General features: G+C 35.7%; 1 protein-coding gene and 1 non-coding gene across 2 annotated transcripts in view; both read left to right on the forward strand.

The window, feature by feature from the left end:
• The window catches only part of SPTA1 (spectrin alpha, erythrocytic 1), a 161,308-nt gene that overhangs the window by 48,261 nt on the left and 94,306 nt on the right, over positions 1 to 18,741 (forward strand). Inside the window, exons 17-19 of the mRNA XM_054563351.1 lie at positions 1,606 to 1,849; positions 3,095 to 3,217; positions 6,971 to 7,188. Coding sequence (XP_054419326.1) covers positions 1,606 to 1,849; positions 3,095 to 3,217; positions 6,971 to 7,188 — 585 coding nt within the window. The remainder of the gene's footprint in view (positions 1 to 1,605; positions 1,850 to 3,094; positions 3,218 to 6,970; positions 7,189 to 18,741) is intronic.
• Positions 4,375 to 4,476, forward strand: LOC129062490 (U6 spliceosomal RNA). Its single transcript, XR_008528281.1, has one exon. It is a non-coding gene; the product is annotated as a U6 spliceosomal RNA (small nuclear RNA).

Here is an 18,741-nt window from a genome sequence, read left to right on the forward strand (position 1 = left end):
TTTTTGATCCACTCATTTCCTGAGGGACACTTAGGTTGCTTCCAGCACTTAGCTATTATAAAGTGTTCTGGTATAAACATTGGGGTGCATATGTTCTTTTCAATTGGTATTTCAGAACTCTTAGGGTATAATCCCAGCACTGAAATTGCTGAGTCAAATGGAAGTTCCATTTTTAGTTTTTTGAGGAAATTCCATACAGTTTTTTACAGTGGTTGCACCAGTCTGCATTTCCCACCAACAGTACACTAGGGTTCCCTTTTCTCCACAACTTTGCCAGCACTAGTTTGTTGATTTGTTTAAGATGGAAATTCTGACTGGTGTGAAGTGGTATCTCATTGTGGTTTTAATTTGCATTTCTCTGATGGCTAGAGATAATTAGCATCCTTTCATAAGTCTTGACACTGTGTATGTCCTCCTTGGAAAAGTGTCTGTTCAGGTCCTTTGCCCATTTTTTAATTGGGTTGTTTGTCTCCCTGGAGTGGAGTTATGTGAGTTCTTAATATATTTTGGATAATTAATCTTAATTCTCTCACTAGCCAACTGATGATTTTCTCATCTCTTAGGGCACTTTAACTTTGAAAAACATAGCATAATTGAGTGATTTTGAAACACAATTTTCATCATAATGAGAGATATTCATTTTAATTATTTATAGAGCCTTTAAATTTTTAATGGAGAAGTGAGTACATGTTTTAAGAAGCTATAGATGATTAATGTTTTGTTCCAAAATGGGAGAGATAGATCAAAACATTTATAGGTTGAAAATTGGATATCAAAATAGAATAAGTGAACCAATGCCTGTTGTTCAATTACCTGTTGAAAGAACTTTTCTTATTTATTGTTTTCCCTTATCCCAACACAATGACAAAAAAAGAAAAAAGAAAAAGAAAAGCAGAGAAACCAAAAATCCTACATACTTGTTTCTGCCAGGCCATTCATATTTGACCTCACTAATAAGATTGAATACATCTTTTATATTTTAGTATATAGAAATACAATTAACATTTTATTTCCAGCAATATCTTTTGAAACCATGTTTCCTCTTCCTTATATGATGGCCCTAAAGGGGACTGTGATTTATTCCAATTCACATAACTAGGTATTGACCAAGGCAGTGCCTTTGAATTTCTTAGACATTTGTTTTGTGACATTACATTTCATCTCATAAGCATAGGCATTGTTCCTGTTATGCAACACATTAAAGCCTCAGAAGTGTCTATGTTATTTACAATTATAGCTCCTTTTAAAGAGAGAGAAAGAAGATGAAATGTGAACTGAAACTGAAAAAGCTCCTGCATCATTTTCCTAAGGGCCACAACAATTAAGATTCTGTAGTTCTGGTATCTCTGATTTCTTTGGCACACTCTACAAATATTTTGTTCTTTCTGAAACATGGTTTGAAAGCTACTTTCCCATAATAACTCTTAGATTGATGAAATGGTTCTCAATATAACAACCCCTTCCACTTCATTTTACTAATTTGGTTAGAAGTCTTAACGTAGTATGTATGGAAGCTGATTCTCTCCATGCTCTCCCTACAGCAAACTCTTATCCTTTCCTGCTAAATAACATGATTCCCTGACACCCATTCAACTTCTTCCTTAGGAACAGGTAGACACCATCACAGACCTGGCAACATATTTTGAAGAAACAGGTCATCCTGATGCTGGGAACATACGGGCAAGGCAGGAGTCCTTGGTGTCCAGATTTGAAGCTCTGAAGGAGCCACTGGCTACCCGAAAGAAGAAGCTCATTGATCTTCTTCACCTGCAGCAGATTTGCAGAGACACAGAGGATGAGGAAGCCTGGATCCAGGAGACTGAACCTTCAGCAGCTTCCACCTTCCTTGGTTAGTACGTACTGAGCAAGTTGAGCCCTAAGGAGAGCCCCAAGTTCTCCAAATTGTTTGAGAGACCTGAGATAGAATACCAGGGATGCAAAGTTTCCTCTTTTCAATCTTCCATGAGAATTTTCTTCAAAAAAGTATGTATTTAAAAGTTTACCTCCTAAAATCAGATGAACAGTACCATGAATTTCAGACCTTTGGGAAAAGCTAGAGTGTTCTGCTCTTGGCTACTTTCTCTAACTTATGTTATTACCAAGGTCCTTGTCTGAGAGAACATGGTTAGTGTTTGAGGTACTAAAAGTTTTTGTTTATATTGTTGGAGGATCTCTTTTATAACTATATGAGATATTATAAATGTAAAGGGGGTGATGTAATAAATAAAGTACATATTTTCCTTTTCTTTGGAAGCTATCAGTTTACCATTGTCAGTGCCAGGACATTTGTATTGAAATAGAGAAAAAAAATTGCACATAAATATAATGCAAACTTAATATGCATATATTGAGAACATATATGAGGGTTCAGACAATGGTGACAAGGGAGGGCTTAGTATGGTAAAACTTCCTAGAAGATAAAAAATCTCTTTGAATGATGGATGGGTATAGAAAATTTCTGGAGAGGCATTTAGTGTGAAGTATAGGGAAGACATTTTTGGAGGTAAGATAGGTAAAGCATAGATGGGGACATGTAGGATGTACTAGGATCTAAGAAGATGAAGAAAACTAACAATACACAGTATTTATTGTATACTTGTTAATGTTAAACAATGAGTGAGGCAACTTTTATAAGTTATTTCTAATCCTTACAAACAAAAATTCAAAATATTATGCTACTTTTATGGTAAAAATCCTCTAAATTTAGGGATTTAATAACTCCTTGACACCCATAGAAATTAGAAAAGGACTATCCTGATTTTTGTATCACAGTATTCTGAAAAAAATTGGTTGCATAATATTGAAAGTTTGAGCTGGAAAGTTACTTGCCTTTCTACCTGTCTTCCAAAGAGAATGGTAATTTATTTAATATCTTTTGTAAGATAATAAATATTCTTAGTACAAAGAGGCAAGGAAAATAACAAAACTGAGCAGAGTTAATTCAGATGAATGGTATACATTTCAGGAAGCCCACTCAATGATTAGAATCTTAAAGAAAAGAACTTGTAGGTCTGAGGGTTAAAAGGAGTAGAGTAGCCTCTTCCTGTTCTACAAAGTAGAATACCAGGCATTAAAATTATTTTTTTATCTGTAGGCAAGGACTTGATTGCCTCAAAAAACCTTCTGAATAGACACCAAGTCATCCAGGCTGACATTGCCAGCCATGAGCCACGCATTCAAGTGATAACTGAGAGGGGAAACAGAATGGTAAAGGAAGGTTTGTATGACTCAGATTGAGTTTAACAATCACCCTTATTCCACACTTATGGGAAAAAGTTTACTTAATTTTAGGGTTTTTGGAGAACTTAAAGATATCTGATCTACCTTACCATCCAATGTAGAAATCCTCCATGAGCATTTCTGACAGATATAATGTTTGTAGATTCCAGTAACAAGAAACTCCCTACCTCATGAGCCAGTCATTGCTATTTTTATGCAAAGCTAAAATAATTAAAACAAAATATATTACCCTAATAATCAATATGATTTTCTGTAGAAGTTATAAAATTCAGAATTTAAATTACAAAACCACATAAAACAAATCAAGCCCTTTTCCCATATGGGAAGTTCCAAATCTGTGAAGCCATGTCTGAGGCTCCCAATATTTTATAATCTTTATGGTAAATATCACTGATTATGTACTTTTTTGTGCTTTAGTACTATGAATATCTTTCCTCATATGGTTCTCTCATCTTCAGAAACCTCTACTGGTTAAATGTTGTTCAGAATCACATATCATATACCAGATATGGTATAACCAATGCAGATTACATTGGGATTTCCCTTCTATTGATTCAAAAATAAATTGATGCCAGCCAGTATCCAGCTATCAAAAGTATAATTTAAAATTCAGATTGCTGACCAAAATTTCAGATCTCAGTTGAGTGATTCAAGCCTAAAAATATTTATTTGATATCCCTATTTTATTATAGTGACTCATCATCTCTTTTTTTGAAATTTCCAGCTGTAATTATAGATTTATCTTTTTCTCTTTTCAGGTCTTTTTATTTTTATTTTATATTTTTAATAGTTCACTTTTATTGTATTTTCCATTACCATTTATCCCCCCATACCCTCTTCCACTTTCACCTACATCTTCCCCCTGCAATCACCATACTGTTGTCTATGCTTCTTTTCAGTTCTTTTAGTTTCATGTATTTTAAATCCCTATTATTGCTTATATACTTAGGCTCATCTTATTGATAAATTTAAATCTTCAACATTATGATATAGTTCTGGTGATATCCTAAAGTCTAGTTAGTACGACATTAACAAAGCCACTCTATCTTTGATTCATGTTTGCTTGATATGTATTTCTCCATCTTTCTGATTTCACTATGTTTCTTTACATTTAAAGCAGATTTCTTATCATGCTTGCTTCAGCAGCTCATACACTAAAATTGGAACAATACAGCAAAATTAATATTATCCCTGTACAAGGATGACACACAAATAAAGCAGGTATATTATAGACAGCATAAACTGTGACTTTGCTTTTATTTTGTGCAATCTGGTAATCTTTCCCTTTTAATTGTAGCATTTAGACCACATGCATTTAAAGTGACTATCAATGTGGGTAAATTTAAACCTAACATTTTGGGTATTTGTTGTTGTTCATCAGTTTCTGCTCTTTTTGGATTAACTGTGTATTTATTATAATTTTATTTATTTTTATTGCTTTTTTGAAAATTCAGTCTTTAGCCCTGGCTGATGCGGCTCACTGGATTGAATGCTGGCCTGTGAACCGAAAGGTTGCCAGTTGGATTCTCAGTCAGGACACATGCCTGGATTGAGGGCCAGTTTCCCAGTTGGGGCTGTGCCAGAGGCAACCAATCAATCAATGTTTCTCTCACACATCAATGTTTCTCTCCCTCTTTCTCCCTTCCTTTTCCTCTCTCTAAAAATAAATAAATAAAATATTTCAAAAATAAATTTAATCATTAATCTTTTTTTACACTTACATTTTACATTTACATTACTAAAATGTCCCCTTATGAACCTCTCCTTCCAGCAATCACCACACTGTTGTCCATGTCCATGAGCCCTCGTTCCTTTTTGCTCAGCCCCTCTAATCCCTAAACTCTATGCCCACTAGCTATCATCCTGCTTTCCATCTATGAGTCTGTCCCCATTTTTCCTGTTAGTCCAGTTTGTTCATTAGATTCCACATGAGTGAAATCATATGGTATTTGTCTTTCTCTAACTGGCTTATTTTACTTAGCATAATGTTTTCCAAGTCTATCCACACTGTCACAAAGGGTAAAATTTTCTTCTTTTTTAACAGCCAAGTAGTATTCCATTGTGTAAATGCCCCATAGTTGTTGTATCCACTCATCTGTTGACGGGCACTTGGGCTGCTTCCATATCTTGGTGATTGTAAATAACACTACAATAAACATAGGGGTACTTATGTTCTTTTGAACCGGTGTTTTGTGTTCCCTCAGTTAAATTCCCAGAAGTAGCATCTCTGGGTCAAAAAGCAGATCTGTTTTTAATTTTTTGAGGTATTTCAATACTGCTTTCCACAATGGCTGCACCTGCCAACAGTGGAAATTTATTCCACTAACAGTGCACAAGAGTTCCCCTTTCTCCATATCCTTGCTGACACTTGTTTGTTGATTTATTGATTATAGCTATTCTGACTGGTATGATATGCTATCTCATTGTTATTTTAATGTGCATTTCTCTGATAATTAGTAACATGAAGATCTTTTCATATGTCTGTTGGTCATCTGCATGTCCTATATTTGTTTATTAGCTACAGTCCTGTGGCGTGTGTGTGTGTGTGCACATGCATATGCATTTATTCTAAGGTAGTGACTTTCTAATTTTTATTTTGTGGTTTTCATAATGATGCAAAGACATTTGCCTTTTTTACATTCTCTCTTTCATAAGTGTACAGTAAAGTTTTCTAGGGTCTAAATGATGTGTGATAAGGCCATTGCTCTAAGCAGGGGTGTTCAAACTTTTGGCATCCCTGGACCACACTGCAAGAAGAGTTGTCTTGGGTCACACATTAAGTACACAAACAATAATGAAAACAAAAAAAGTCTCATAATGTTTTAAGTAAACTTATGATTTTGTGTTGGGCTGCATTCATAGACATTCCAGGCTGCATGCAGCCCATGGGCCATGGTGTATACATTTAAATATTTTCTATTTCTGATATGTTAACTATCTATAGATGTCACCATTTAAGAAAAGCTTAAAGTGGTCCCCAGTAATATTTAAAAATTATAAAGGAATCCTGGGAGTAAAATTTTAAGAGTGATCAGCTTAATATTCTTTGCACATCTTTGCATGTATTTGAAGCTCCATCTCTGTGTAGTACCTTCCTCTTTAGTACTCGATTCCACAAGCCCTACCTTTCTTGTCTTCCCCCAACTCTGATTTCTGTCTTCTCAACTCAATGTGACTGCTACTTCTGTTTTGATTAACCCTTCTAGCACTAAAGCCTAGAAACTGTCCCAGACATAAACTGTGGCAATGATAGGATACACCTCACTTCTTTCCCTTTTCTCAGGATTCATAATCCTCTGCCTATTTTCTGAAAATTACTGCATTTTACAGATTTCTGTCCTGTTTCCTAATTGTTTAAGTAGAGAACAGTTCATATAGTAATAAGTCCTTTATGGATAGGAATGGAAATCTGCTGAATGTTCTGATTAGTCTAGAGAATATGGGATTTTGAAACTCTGAGAAACACCCACGCATAGGTATTTTGTTTTCAGGTCTGTATAACAGAACATACCATCCAATGAACCACCACGCAGACACACACTACCATCCATGCATGCCTATCCCTCATTAACACTCGTCATTCTAATTTCCAGGAATTTAGGTAAAATGTCACACTGAGTATAAGCATCATCTTCATAACTCCATGTCTCTCCCCAAGATTATTAAAATAATTGAATTGTAGTGAATGTTAATCAGAGTAACATTTGCCTTTGTTATAACCACTCAATAGGACACTTTGCTGCAGAAGATGTGGCCTCTAGGGTCAAGAGTTTGAATGAGAATATGCAGTCTCTACAGACTCGAGCTGCTAGGCGGCAAAATGATCTTGAGACTAATGTCCAGTTCCAGCAGTACCTGGCTGATATGCATGAAGCAGAAGCATGGATTAGAGAGAAGGAACCTATTGCAGACAACACTAACTATGGAGCTGATGAAGAAGCGGCTGGGGTAAGGCAGAAATGAGGATGGACATTGTCTAGTATTCATCAAATTGTACCAGAATAATTCGTGGGACATTTACAAGTTCTGTTAGGTTATTTGGGGTTTCCACGGTGATATGATAGCCTTTGGACTTCATTTGCTAGGATACCCTCACAGTTGGCAGAGATCCCAAAAGATACATTATATTTTCCTAATCCCACAGAAATCCATTAATTCCCTAGAGGGTATTTAAAGTCAGAAAGGCATGAGAGATTCATGCTTGTTTTGGTCCCATATTAAACTTCCCAGAATAACCTTGAGATGTTACAAAACCACCATAGTTTTAAGATAAAATGACCTTAAATACTTTTTTTTAAAAGTAAAATCAGACAGACATGTTGGAACAAGCAGAATATCAAAGGTCATATTATACTATAAGCCATTTATTTATTTTGCTCATTTTCTTGTGGGAAGATGATACAGTATTTCATAAACTTTCAGTGCCAGAAATAATTAAAATGAGCATCTAAAACTATGCCAATGTTTAATTTAACAAAGTACCATGATTAATAGCATCTTCTTTTAGCTAGGATGTGTGTTGATAAAATGCCTGTGCACTTTTGACTTCGTGTAGATTGAAGCACATATATAGAAATTATTATTTTTACACAGAAATACAGTTTATTGTAAAATATTTATGACATAAACATTTCCATTTCAACCATTTTTTATTGTTGTTCTATTACACTTGTCTCAATTTTTCCCCATTGCTCTTCCTTGCCCTCTGACAGTCAATTCCCCACCCTGTTATCCATGTCTATGGGTCATCCATACTTGTTCTTTAACTTCCACTTCTTTCCTCCATTAACCCCTTGCCCCCCTCCCATCTTGCTCCTGTCAGTCTGTTCCTTGTTCCTTTGCCTCTGGTTCTATTTTGACTGTTTGTTTGTTTAGTTCATTAGGTTACAGATATAAGTGAGATCACATGATATTTGCATTTCACCACCTGGTTTATTTCACTTAGCATAATACTCTACAGTTCCATCCATGCTGCCATGAAGAATAATAGTTCCTTATTTCATTCTGAAGTATAGCATTCTACTGTATAAATGAACCAAAGGTTTTTGATTCACTTGTTTACTTATGGGAATTTAGGCTTTTTCCTGTACTTGGACATTGTAAATAACACTGTTATAAACATAGGGGTGCATAGGTTCTTTTGAATTGGTATTTCAGGATTCTAAGGGTATAATCCCAGCAGTGGAATCACTGGATCAAAATGCAGTTCCATTTTTACTTTTCTGAAGAAATTCCATACTGTTTTCCACAGTGGCTGCACCAATCTGCATTCCCCCCAACAGTACACTAGGGTTCCCTTTTCTCCACAACCTTGACAACACTTGTTTGTTGATTTGTTAATGATGGCCATACTGATGAATGTGAGATGGTATCTCATTGTGGTTTTAGTTTGCATCTCTCTGATGGTTAGTGATGTTGAATATCCTTTCATATGTCTATGTGCCCTCTGTATGTCCTCCTTGGAAAATTGTCTATTCAGGTCCTTCACCCATTTTTAATTGAATTGTTTATCTTGCTGGCATTGAGTGATATGATTTCTTTATTTTGGAGATCAAACCCTTGTCTGAGGTGTTGTTGGCAAATATGTTTTCTTATATGATTGGTTCCCTTTTTGTTTTGATAATATTTTCTTTAGCCATGCAGAAGCCTTTTAATTTGATGCAGTCTCATTTGTTTATTCTTTCTTTTATTTTCCTTCCCTAAAGGATGTATCAGTGAAAATATTGCTGCATGAGATATCTGAAATTTTACTGCCTATATTTTCCTCTAGGACTTTTATGGTGTTGTGGCTTGTGTTAAAGTCTTTGATCCATTTTGAGTTTATTCTGGTGTATGGTGTAAGTTGGTGGTCTAGTTTCATTTTTTTGGTATGTACTATTCGAGGTCTCCCAGAACCATTTTTTGAAGAGCGATTTTTACTCCATTGTATGCCTCTGCTCCCTTTGTCAAATATGAATTGACTGGAGATTTGGGTTAATGTCTGGGCTATCTATTCTGTTCTATTGATCTGGGTGTCTGCTCTTATACCAGTACCAGACTGTGTTGATTACAGAAGCCTTGTAGTATAGTTTGATAGCAGGTATTGTGATCCTTCCTACTTTGTTCTTCTTTATCACAATTGCTGAGACTATTCAGGGTCTCTTATTGTTCCATATTAATTTATGAAATATTTGTTCTAAATCTGTGAATTATGTCATTGATATTTCTATGTATTTATTTATTTTTAAATGCAGATTGATTTTATTTTTTAAATGTCAAAGTTAATTATAAAATACTAAAAAATTTAAATCCATTATAACTTCTCAGCAATTAAAACAGCATGACACCATCAAAGAAATAATCAAGTCAATCAATGAAATAAAATAAGCATTTTAGAAACAAATGTATATATCTAACAATGTAATATATGATTAAATTAATATTTCAAATCAATTGAGAAACTAAGGCCCATTCAGCACATAGGGAGTATAGACCACTATTACTTGAAATAAAACAAATATAAAGCCCTATTTCACACATTATACAAGAAATATTCAGGTGAGTTAAAAATCAATATGTAGAATGTAAGGAGTTTTCAGAGAAAATACAAACTAATATTTTTCTTACCCTGAAGTAAAATATTCAGACCCAGAAGTTATGAAGTAAAATATTGACAATATGATTACTTTAAACATTTAAGACTATATAGTAATATACATATAAAACATTAATGGACAAGAAATAGAATAGGAATGTATTTGCAATGCATCTAAAAAAGAGTTAATAGCTTTTTGGGCTTTTTTGGGGGGAAAAATTTCTACAAATCTTTAATCAAAAAATGGATAAAGAAAACCAAAAAGTCATTTAAATCTCTTTAAAAATAATAGAAATAAGCAATAAGTACACAAAACAGGTTTAGTTTCAACAAATAATAAAGGAACAATTAAAATAACACATTATTGTCACAATCAGATTAATACATATTAAAATATTGGTAATATCAAGTATTGGTGACTGTGAAAGGAACTGGATATTCATAAACTCTTTTTCCTCATCTTCTTAAAGTAGTCCCTTTAGCATATCTTGCAGTGCTGGTTTGATGGAGGTGTATTCTTTTAGCCCTCTTTTGTCTGGGAAACTACTTACTTCCCCTTCCATTTTAATTGAGAGCCTTGCTGGGTAGAGCAGTCTTGGTTGCATGCCTTTGCTTTTCACAACTTGGAATATTTCTTGCCATTCCCTTCTGGCTTGAAGTGTTTCTGTTGAGAAGTCAGCTGCTAGCCTTAACAGGGCTCCCTTATATGTTACTATCTCTTTCTCCCTTGCTTCCTTTAGGATTTTCTGTTTGTCTATGATATATGTCATTTTAATGATGATGTGTCTTGGAGTGGGCCTCATTGGTTTTCTCTTGAATAGGACCCTATGTGTGACTTTTTCTTTCCTCCAATGAGGGAAGTTTTCCATTATTACCTTATCAGACAGGTTCTCTCTCCCTTGCTCCTCTTCTTCTCCTTATGGTATCACTATTATATGGATATTATTATGTTTCAGGTTGCCCTTCATTCCCCTCAACACCTCTTCATTCTTTTTGACTCTTTTTTCATTTTCTTGCTCTTTCTGGGAGCTTTTCTCTACCTTGTCCTCCAGCTTGCTGATTAGTTCCTCTGCTTCATCTAGCCTGCTTTTGATTCCTTCTACTGTGTTGGTCAATTCAGAAATTGTATTCTTCGTTTCCCCTTGTCTCTTATTGATAGTTTCTATGTCCTTTTTCATGCTGATATACTTTGCAGTAAGTTCCCTGTAGTTTCCCTGTAATTTTTTGTAATTCTATCTGAGCTCAGTGAGCTCATTGAGCTTCCTTAGAGCCATTGTTTTGAACTCAATATCTGATAGTTTACCTGCCCGTATTTCATTTCGTTCACTTTCTGGGGACTTCTCCTTCCCCTTCAGTTGGGGGGTATTTCTTTGTCTTCCCATTTTTTATGAGACTCTGCTTTTTTGCTTCTGCTTCTTAAATTGATCTGCCCTGATTTCTTAACTTTGTGGTGTGAACATCTATGGTTGGAGGCCGCTGTTTCTACTTTCTGGATCTGCCTCTGATGATGTTAGATGTTGACCCTGTCTGACTGTAGGCAGTCTGTTCGTGACTTCCAGGAATCTACTGTTTGTGGCTGTTTCCTTCAGTTGTTAATCTAGTCACTCTGCACTCAGCAGGCCATCTTAGAGATACCACAGGGTGAGGATGAGTCCCTCCTGGGGGCAGGGCTATCATGTCCTCTCAGGCTGTTGATGCACAGGAGAGTAGTCTGCTTGAGCAAGATGGCTAATGCTGTATGGGAGATGAGTCAGCACGAGGATCCCGCTTGCCACTCTCTCAGTTTTCCCCAAAGCCTCCTTTCCCAGTCTCATCATGCGTCTCTAGCCCATTCCGCCCCTACCTTTGGCTGAGACCCAGGTAAGTGGCTGCAAATACAAATTTAATCACTGTCCCTTTAAAAGGCTCCTTGCCTCTCCAGCCACCTGTCTCTGGCAGAGTGCAACCCTGCAGCTTTTTGCCGCTGGCTGTTAGCTGTGTACTTTTGGGGTTCTGGTACTGTAGGCTGGAGATCCCCACTTATGGTATAGACCCCACTCTTCTCAGGGGGTTCCAACTGGCCATTTCAATATCCTTCTGGTGCTGCCTGTCTTCTCAAGTCTCTACTGCTCTCCTTATCAGTTAGGTTGTGTTAATGCTGATTTTTCCATATGCCCAAGGTTATAAGGTTCCTCTGTTGCTCTTGTTCAGTTGTTTGTCCCAGGTGATTTCTCCACAATTCAGTTGTAATTCCAGATTGGTCCTGGGAGGAGGTCAATGTGACTTCCACTCACTCCTCTGCCATCTTGATTCTCTTGTCATTGGTATTTTAATAGGAAATGTGAGAATCTATAGATTGTTTTGGGTAGTATGGACACTTTAATGATTTGATTCTTCCAATCCATGAACACAGTATATGCTTCCATTTACTTAGGTCTTCCTTAATTTCTTTCTTCTTTTCTGAATACAGGTCTTTTGCCACCTTGGTTAAATTTATTCCTAGGTACTTTATTTTTCTTGTTGCTCTAGTAAATGGAATTTTTTTCCTAGTTTCTGACATTTCACTTTTGGTGTACATAATTGCCTTCAATTTCTGTAGGTTGATTTTATTATCCTTTATTTTGCAAAATTCACTTATTAAGTCAAGGAGATTTTTGGTGGAGTCTATATGGTTTTCTGCGTACACTATTGTTTCACCTGCAATCAATGAAAGTTTTACTCCCTCCTTTCCAATTTGGATGTCTTTTATTTCTTTTTCAAGCTTGATTGCTGTGGCTGGAACTTCTAATACTATGTTGAATAGAAGTGGTAGAAGCAGAATCCTTGTCTTGTTCCTAATCTTAGGAGGCAAAAGTTTAGTTTTTGCCTGTTAAGCATGGTGTTGTCTGTAGGTTTCTTTTTTATGGCCTTTATTATGTCAAAGTGTGCTCCTTCTATTCCCATTCCACTGAGTGTTTTTATCATAAAATGGTGCTGTACTTTATCAAATGCTTTTTCAGCATCTATTGATATGATTATGTAATTTTTGTCATTCATTTTGTTTATGTAGTGTATTACATTTGTTTATTTGTGAACATTATACCATCTTTGCATCTCTAGGATGAGTCCCACTTGATCTTAGTGTATGATCTTTTCATTGTATTGCTGGATCCAGCTTGCCAATATTCTGTTGAAGATTTTAGCATCTATGTTCATCAGTAATATTGGCCTATAGTTTTCTGTCTTTGCTGTGTCTTTTTCTGGTTTTGAAATTAGGATGATACTGACCTCATAAGAAGTATTTGGGATTCTTCCATATTCTTGAATGTTTTGGAATAGTTTGATAAGGATAAGTGTTAGCTCTTCCTAAACATTTGGTACAGTTTACCTCTGAAGTTGTCTGGTACAGGCTTTTGTTTGCCAGGTGTTTTTTGATTACTGCTTCAATTTCACTAATTGTTATTGGTCTTTTCAGGCTTTCTCCTCTTTCTTTATTTAGTTTTGGAAGATATGTGCTTCCAGAAATTTATCCAATTTGTCCAGGTTGTCAAATTTCTTGGTATTTTGTTGTTCATAATATTTTCTTACAATCCCTTGTATTTCTGTGATATTGGCTTTAATTTATCCTCTTTCATTTCTGATTTTATTTATTTGGGTCCTCTCTCCTTTTTTCTTGATGAGTCTTGTTAAAGGCTTGTAGATTTTTTTTCATATTTTCAAAGATCCAGTTCCCAGATTTATTTATCCATTGAATTGTTCTTTTAGTCTCTATGTCATTTAATTCCTCCCTCATCTTGATTATTTTCTTTTGTCTATTTTCCCTGGACTTTCTTTGTTGTTCCTTTAGTTCTTGTAGATGTAGCTTTAGATTGTTTACTTGACATTTTTCTATCATTTTTAGGCAGCCCTGTATTGCTATGAACTTCCCTCTCAGGACTGTCCTCATTGTGTCCCATAGGTTTTGGGCTGTTGTTTTTTTCATTTTCATTTGTTTCCATAAATTTCTTAAAAATATCTCCCTGCATCTCATTTTTAACCCATTTATTATTTAATAGACTGTAATTTAATTCCCATGGATTTTAATTTTTTTTTTCTAGGAGGTTGGTTTCTAGTTTCAAGCCATTGTGATCTGAGTATATGTTTGATATAATTTCAATTTTCTTAAGTTTGTTGAGGCTTGTTTCATGACCTTCCATGAAGTCTATCTTTGAAAATATTCTATGTGCATTTGAAAAGAATGTATACTTTGTTTCTTTGAGATGAAAGTTTATGTATCTATCAATTAAGTCCATTTGATCTGGAGTGTTGTTCAATACCACAATATCCTTTTTGATTATTTGCCTGGAAGATCTATCTGCTGGTGATAATAGGGTGTCAAAATCCCCTACTATGAGCGTGTTGTTGTCGATATCTTTCTTGAAGTCCTCCAAGATTTCCCTTATATATTTTGCTGCTCCTATGTTAGGTGCATATATGTTTATAAGGATTATATCTTCTTGATGGATTGTTCTCTTAAGTATTATATAATGTCCTCCACTGTCTCTTTTTATGGCCTTTGTTTTGAAATCTATTTTATCTAATAATGTATTGCTATCCTGGGCTTTTTTCTTTTTTTTATTCAGTGCATTTTCTTGGAATATTTTTTCTTTCCCTTCACTGTCAGTTTGTGTAGATCCTTTGTACTGAGCTGTGTTTCTTGTAGACAGCATATATGTTGGTCATGTTTTATTATCCATTCAGCTACACTATGCATTTATCTATTTACATTTTATTGTTATTATTGATAGCATTCAATACTTATTCATTGCATTTTTCCTTTTGCACCTGTCTTTCTCTCTCTCTCACTTTTACTTAATCTTCTTAAAGCATCCCCTTTAGCATCTCTTGCAGTGCTGGTTTGGTGGAGAAGTGTTCTCTCCCCTCCCCCATCCCCATTTTTTTGTTTTTTTGGCCTGAGAAGCTCTTTATCTTGCCTTCAATTTTAAATGAGAGTCTTGCTGGGTAGAGTAGTGTTGTTTGCAGGCCTTTGATTTTCATTACTTGGGATATTTCTTGCCATTGCCTCTGCCTTGTAGTGTTTCTGTTGGGAGATCAGCTGCTGGTCTTATTGGAGCTCCCCTGTATGTTATTTCCTGTTTCTCCCTTGCTACCTTTAATATTCTCCCTTTTTCTTTAAACGTTGCCATTTTAATTTTAATGTGTCTTAGAGTGAGCCTCTTTGAATTCATCCTGATTGGGACCTCCTGTGTTCCCTGGACTTCTGTGGTTTTTTCTTTCATCAAGTTAAGGAAATTTTCTGTCATTATGTTTTTAAACAGGTTTTCTATGCCTTGTTCTTCTTTCTCTCCTTCTGGTATCTCTGTTATATGGATATTATTACATTTTATGTTGTTCTGCAGTTCTCTTATCCCCTCTTTGTTCTTTTTTAGTATTTTTTTTCCTTTTCTTGATCTTTCTGGGAGTTTTTTGTTTCCAATCTTGTCTTCCAACTTGCTGATCTGTCCTCTGCTTCATCTAGCCTATTTTTAACTCCTTCTACTGTTCTTTAATTCAGAAATTTTATTTTTCATTTCTTCCTGGTTCCTGCTGATAGTTTCTTTGTCTTTTTTCATGGTGATGTATTTCACAGTCAGTTCCTTGTTATTTCTTATTTCACAGAAGTAAGAACTACTTCCCTGCAGTTCTTTGTAGTTCTAGTTATTTCTTATTTTACAGAATTAAGAACTATTTCTTATTTCACAAAAGAACTACTTCCCTGTAGTTCTCTGTAGTTCTCACTGAGCTAATGAGCATTCTTATGTCCAGTATTTTGAATTCAATGTCTGATAGTTTACTTGCCTCTATTTCATTTAGCACTCTTTTGGGGGATCCCTCCTTTCTTTTTGATTAGGCTTTTTTTTTCTTTGTCTTCCCATTTTGGGGGATACTCTTCTTGTTTGTTTCTGTTTCTTAGATTGACCTGCTTCTATTCCATGCCTTTGTGGCATGAACATATACAGTAGAACACCTGACAGATTCAGTGGTGCAGTCTCCTTGATCTACTGAACTTGATGCTCTTGGGATGCCTTTATGAAATTTATGTAGTCTCTCTGGTTGTAATTGGGTTTTGATTGTTTTTGGGTCATTCTTTGTTTGTTTTCTCTCTGGTTGGTTGATTGAGAGTCACATCACGTATGCTGTTGTGCAGGTGCTATCAGAAGAAAACCAAAAGCCCAGGTAACAATCCTATACCCACAAGATAATCCCCACCCACAATCACACTATGAGCCAGTATTAACAAAGGTATAACTAGATTAAGACTATTATAATAAAGGAGAAAGGAATATGATATGAGTAACTCAAAGAAAAATGATTTTGGGAAGGTAAAGGGAGGAGAAAAAATAAGGGTAGGGAATTTGAACAATGTGAAGAAAGAAAGGAAAAATTACATCATAAATAAAAAAGTAAATGAAATGGTGGAAGGGAGCAAGAGAAGAGAAGCATGTAGTGTTAAGTTTAAACAGAAATTAAAAAATAATAAAATGAGAGAGAGAAATAAAAAGGAAAAAAGTAAATAAATAAATAGAAATATATAGGGACCAAATTAGAGAAAAAGATCCACTACAACACTATCAACATCGAATGAGCTAACATTAATATAGGTGTGATGGGAGTAAGAAGGAAACAAGAAAGAAAGGAGAACTTAATAAATGTCTAGAGGAAAGGAAGTGATTTTGAGATAATAGAGGGAGAAGGAATATTAAGAGTGAGGAACAAAAACCAGGTTAAGACAGGGAAAAATTAAAATTTGAGATGAAAATAGGAAAGGAAATGAGGAAAGCAGAATGGAGTGAGAGGGGGAATGGTAAAATTTGAGATTTGAAGCACCAAAATAGTGAAGATCTCAAGATAAAATTGAATAAATGTAACAATCACCACCCCATCCACAACAAACAAACAAAGATTGATAATGGTGGAGAGAGAATGCAAGTATTTTAAGAGCAGAAAAAAAAATGTGAGATGGCCAATGACAAGAAAAATGGTTTTAAGAGGCTAGAAGGGGGAGAAATAGTAGGGGTACAGGATGGAAACAAGCAAGAAACAAAGTGGAATTTAAAGCAAAAATAAGAAGAGGAAAGAAGAAGTTTAAATGGGGTAAAATAAGGGAGGAGCAAAGTGTGAAATTTTAAATAAAAATAAATTATAATATAAAATCTAATGACTTAATATGCACAAGCTTGAAGGATAAGAAGTGAATGGTAAAAAACTATGCAGGAGAGAAAATACTTCAAATCGAAGACCATGGTGGATTTCCTCTCAGCAGCATCTAGTATTTACCACTGTTTTTTTTCCTTCTGGATCTGCCTCTGATGATGTCAGGTGGTGTCCCAGTCTGACCTTAGACAGCCTGTTAGAGACTACCAGAGATCCATGGTCCGTGGCTGACTACTTCAGTTGTTAATCTAGTCACTCTGCAATCAGCAGTCAGGCGTAAGCACCACAGGGTAGGACAGAGTAATTCTTGTGGGTGGGGCTATTACTTCCCCTCAAGCTGATGCCAGTTGGAGAGGAGTGGGCTGCCTGAGCAAGATGGCTCCTGCAGTATGGAGGATAATTCAGTACCAGGATCTCAGAGGCTACTCTCTCAGTTCTCTTCCCAAAGCCATCAGCCCCAGTATCTTCTCAAGTGTCTCTAGTCCTCTCTGCCCTCCCTTTGCTGGAACTCAGGGTAAGTGGCTGCAAATGAAAATGTATGCATTGTTCCTTCCAAAGGCTATCCGTACCTCCTGCTGTCTGTCCCTGGCAGAGAGAAACCCTGATGCTTTTTGCAGCTGGATGGTATTTTTGGGCTCTGGTGCTATAGGCTGGAGAGGCCAGTTTGGGGTTTAGACTCCACCTTTCTCAGGGGCATCTCCCTTAGTAATTGAAATATTCTTCTGGAACTTCAGCTTCTGCCCATGGGAGCACAGCCAGCTCTCTCCTCTGCACTCCACACCTGTCACATTGTGGTGAAAGTGTTTCTTCTGTCTGTCCATGGGTATAAGACTTCTCTCCTGCTATTGTTCAATTATTTATTCTGGATGATTTCTCCACAATTTAGTTATAATTCCAAATTGATCCTGGAAGGAGGTTAGCATAGCTTCCATTCACCCCTCCTCCATCTTGGATCTCTCCCATTTTAACCATTTTTAAGTGTACCGTTCAGTGGCATTAGGTAAATTTATACTTCTGGGAAATCATCGCAATTGTCCATCTCCATAACTTTGTCATTAAAATGGGTGGAATATAATAAGAACTAGAATTCAATACTTGGCTTGCTAATCTGAACCTCTTATTAATAGAAAAAAAAACTCAGAGTATCTTTAGTCCTCATATGCAGAAAATATAATTAACTATTATATAATGAATATAAAACATTGGATCAAAAGTAACCCACACTCTCCTGCAACACCCAGGTTTTTCTCTCTTTGTAATTTCCTAACCCCTCTAAATCAAAGCCCTTAGAGTTTCAAAGCTATCTAATCAACTAATACATGTTAACTTTTTTATTACACATTTTTGTATTTTCATTATACTTTATTTCACAACTTTAGTGCTTTCTGTTTTCTCCACAGACACTCACTTTTTTGTTTCTGCTGTTACTGTTCTTGTCACTTTTTCTCCCTTTCCCCACCACCTCCCAGTCCCACCCTCTCCCCTCACCAACTCGATCCCCACATGGTTGTCTGTGTCTATGGGTTATGCATAATTATTCTTTGGTTAATCATTTTAACATCTCTTATCCCATCCCTCACTGCCTTTCTGGCAGCTGTCAGTCTGTTTTATGTATCTAAGCTTCTGTTTCTATTTTGTTCATTAGTTTGTTATATTCATTAGATTCCACATATGAGTAAGATCATGTGAAATTTTCGTTCACTGACTGGCTTAATTCACTTAGCATAATATTCTCCAGGCCCAGTCATCCTGTTGCAAAATGTAGGAGTTATTTA

The sequence above is a fragment of the Pteronotus mesoamericanus genome, unplaced genomic scaffold, assembly GCF_021234165.1.
Source record: "Pteronotus mesoamericanus isolate MK-2021 breed Mesoamerican mustached bat unplaced genomic scaffold, CSHL_Meso_final scaffold_705, whole genome shotgun sequence".
NCBI classification, from domain to species: domain Eukaryota; kingdom Metazoa; phylum Chordata; class Mammalia; order Chiroptera; family Mormoopidae; genus Pteronotus; species Pteronotus mesoamericanus.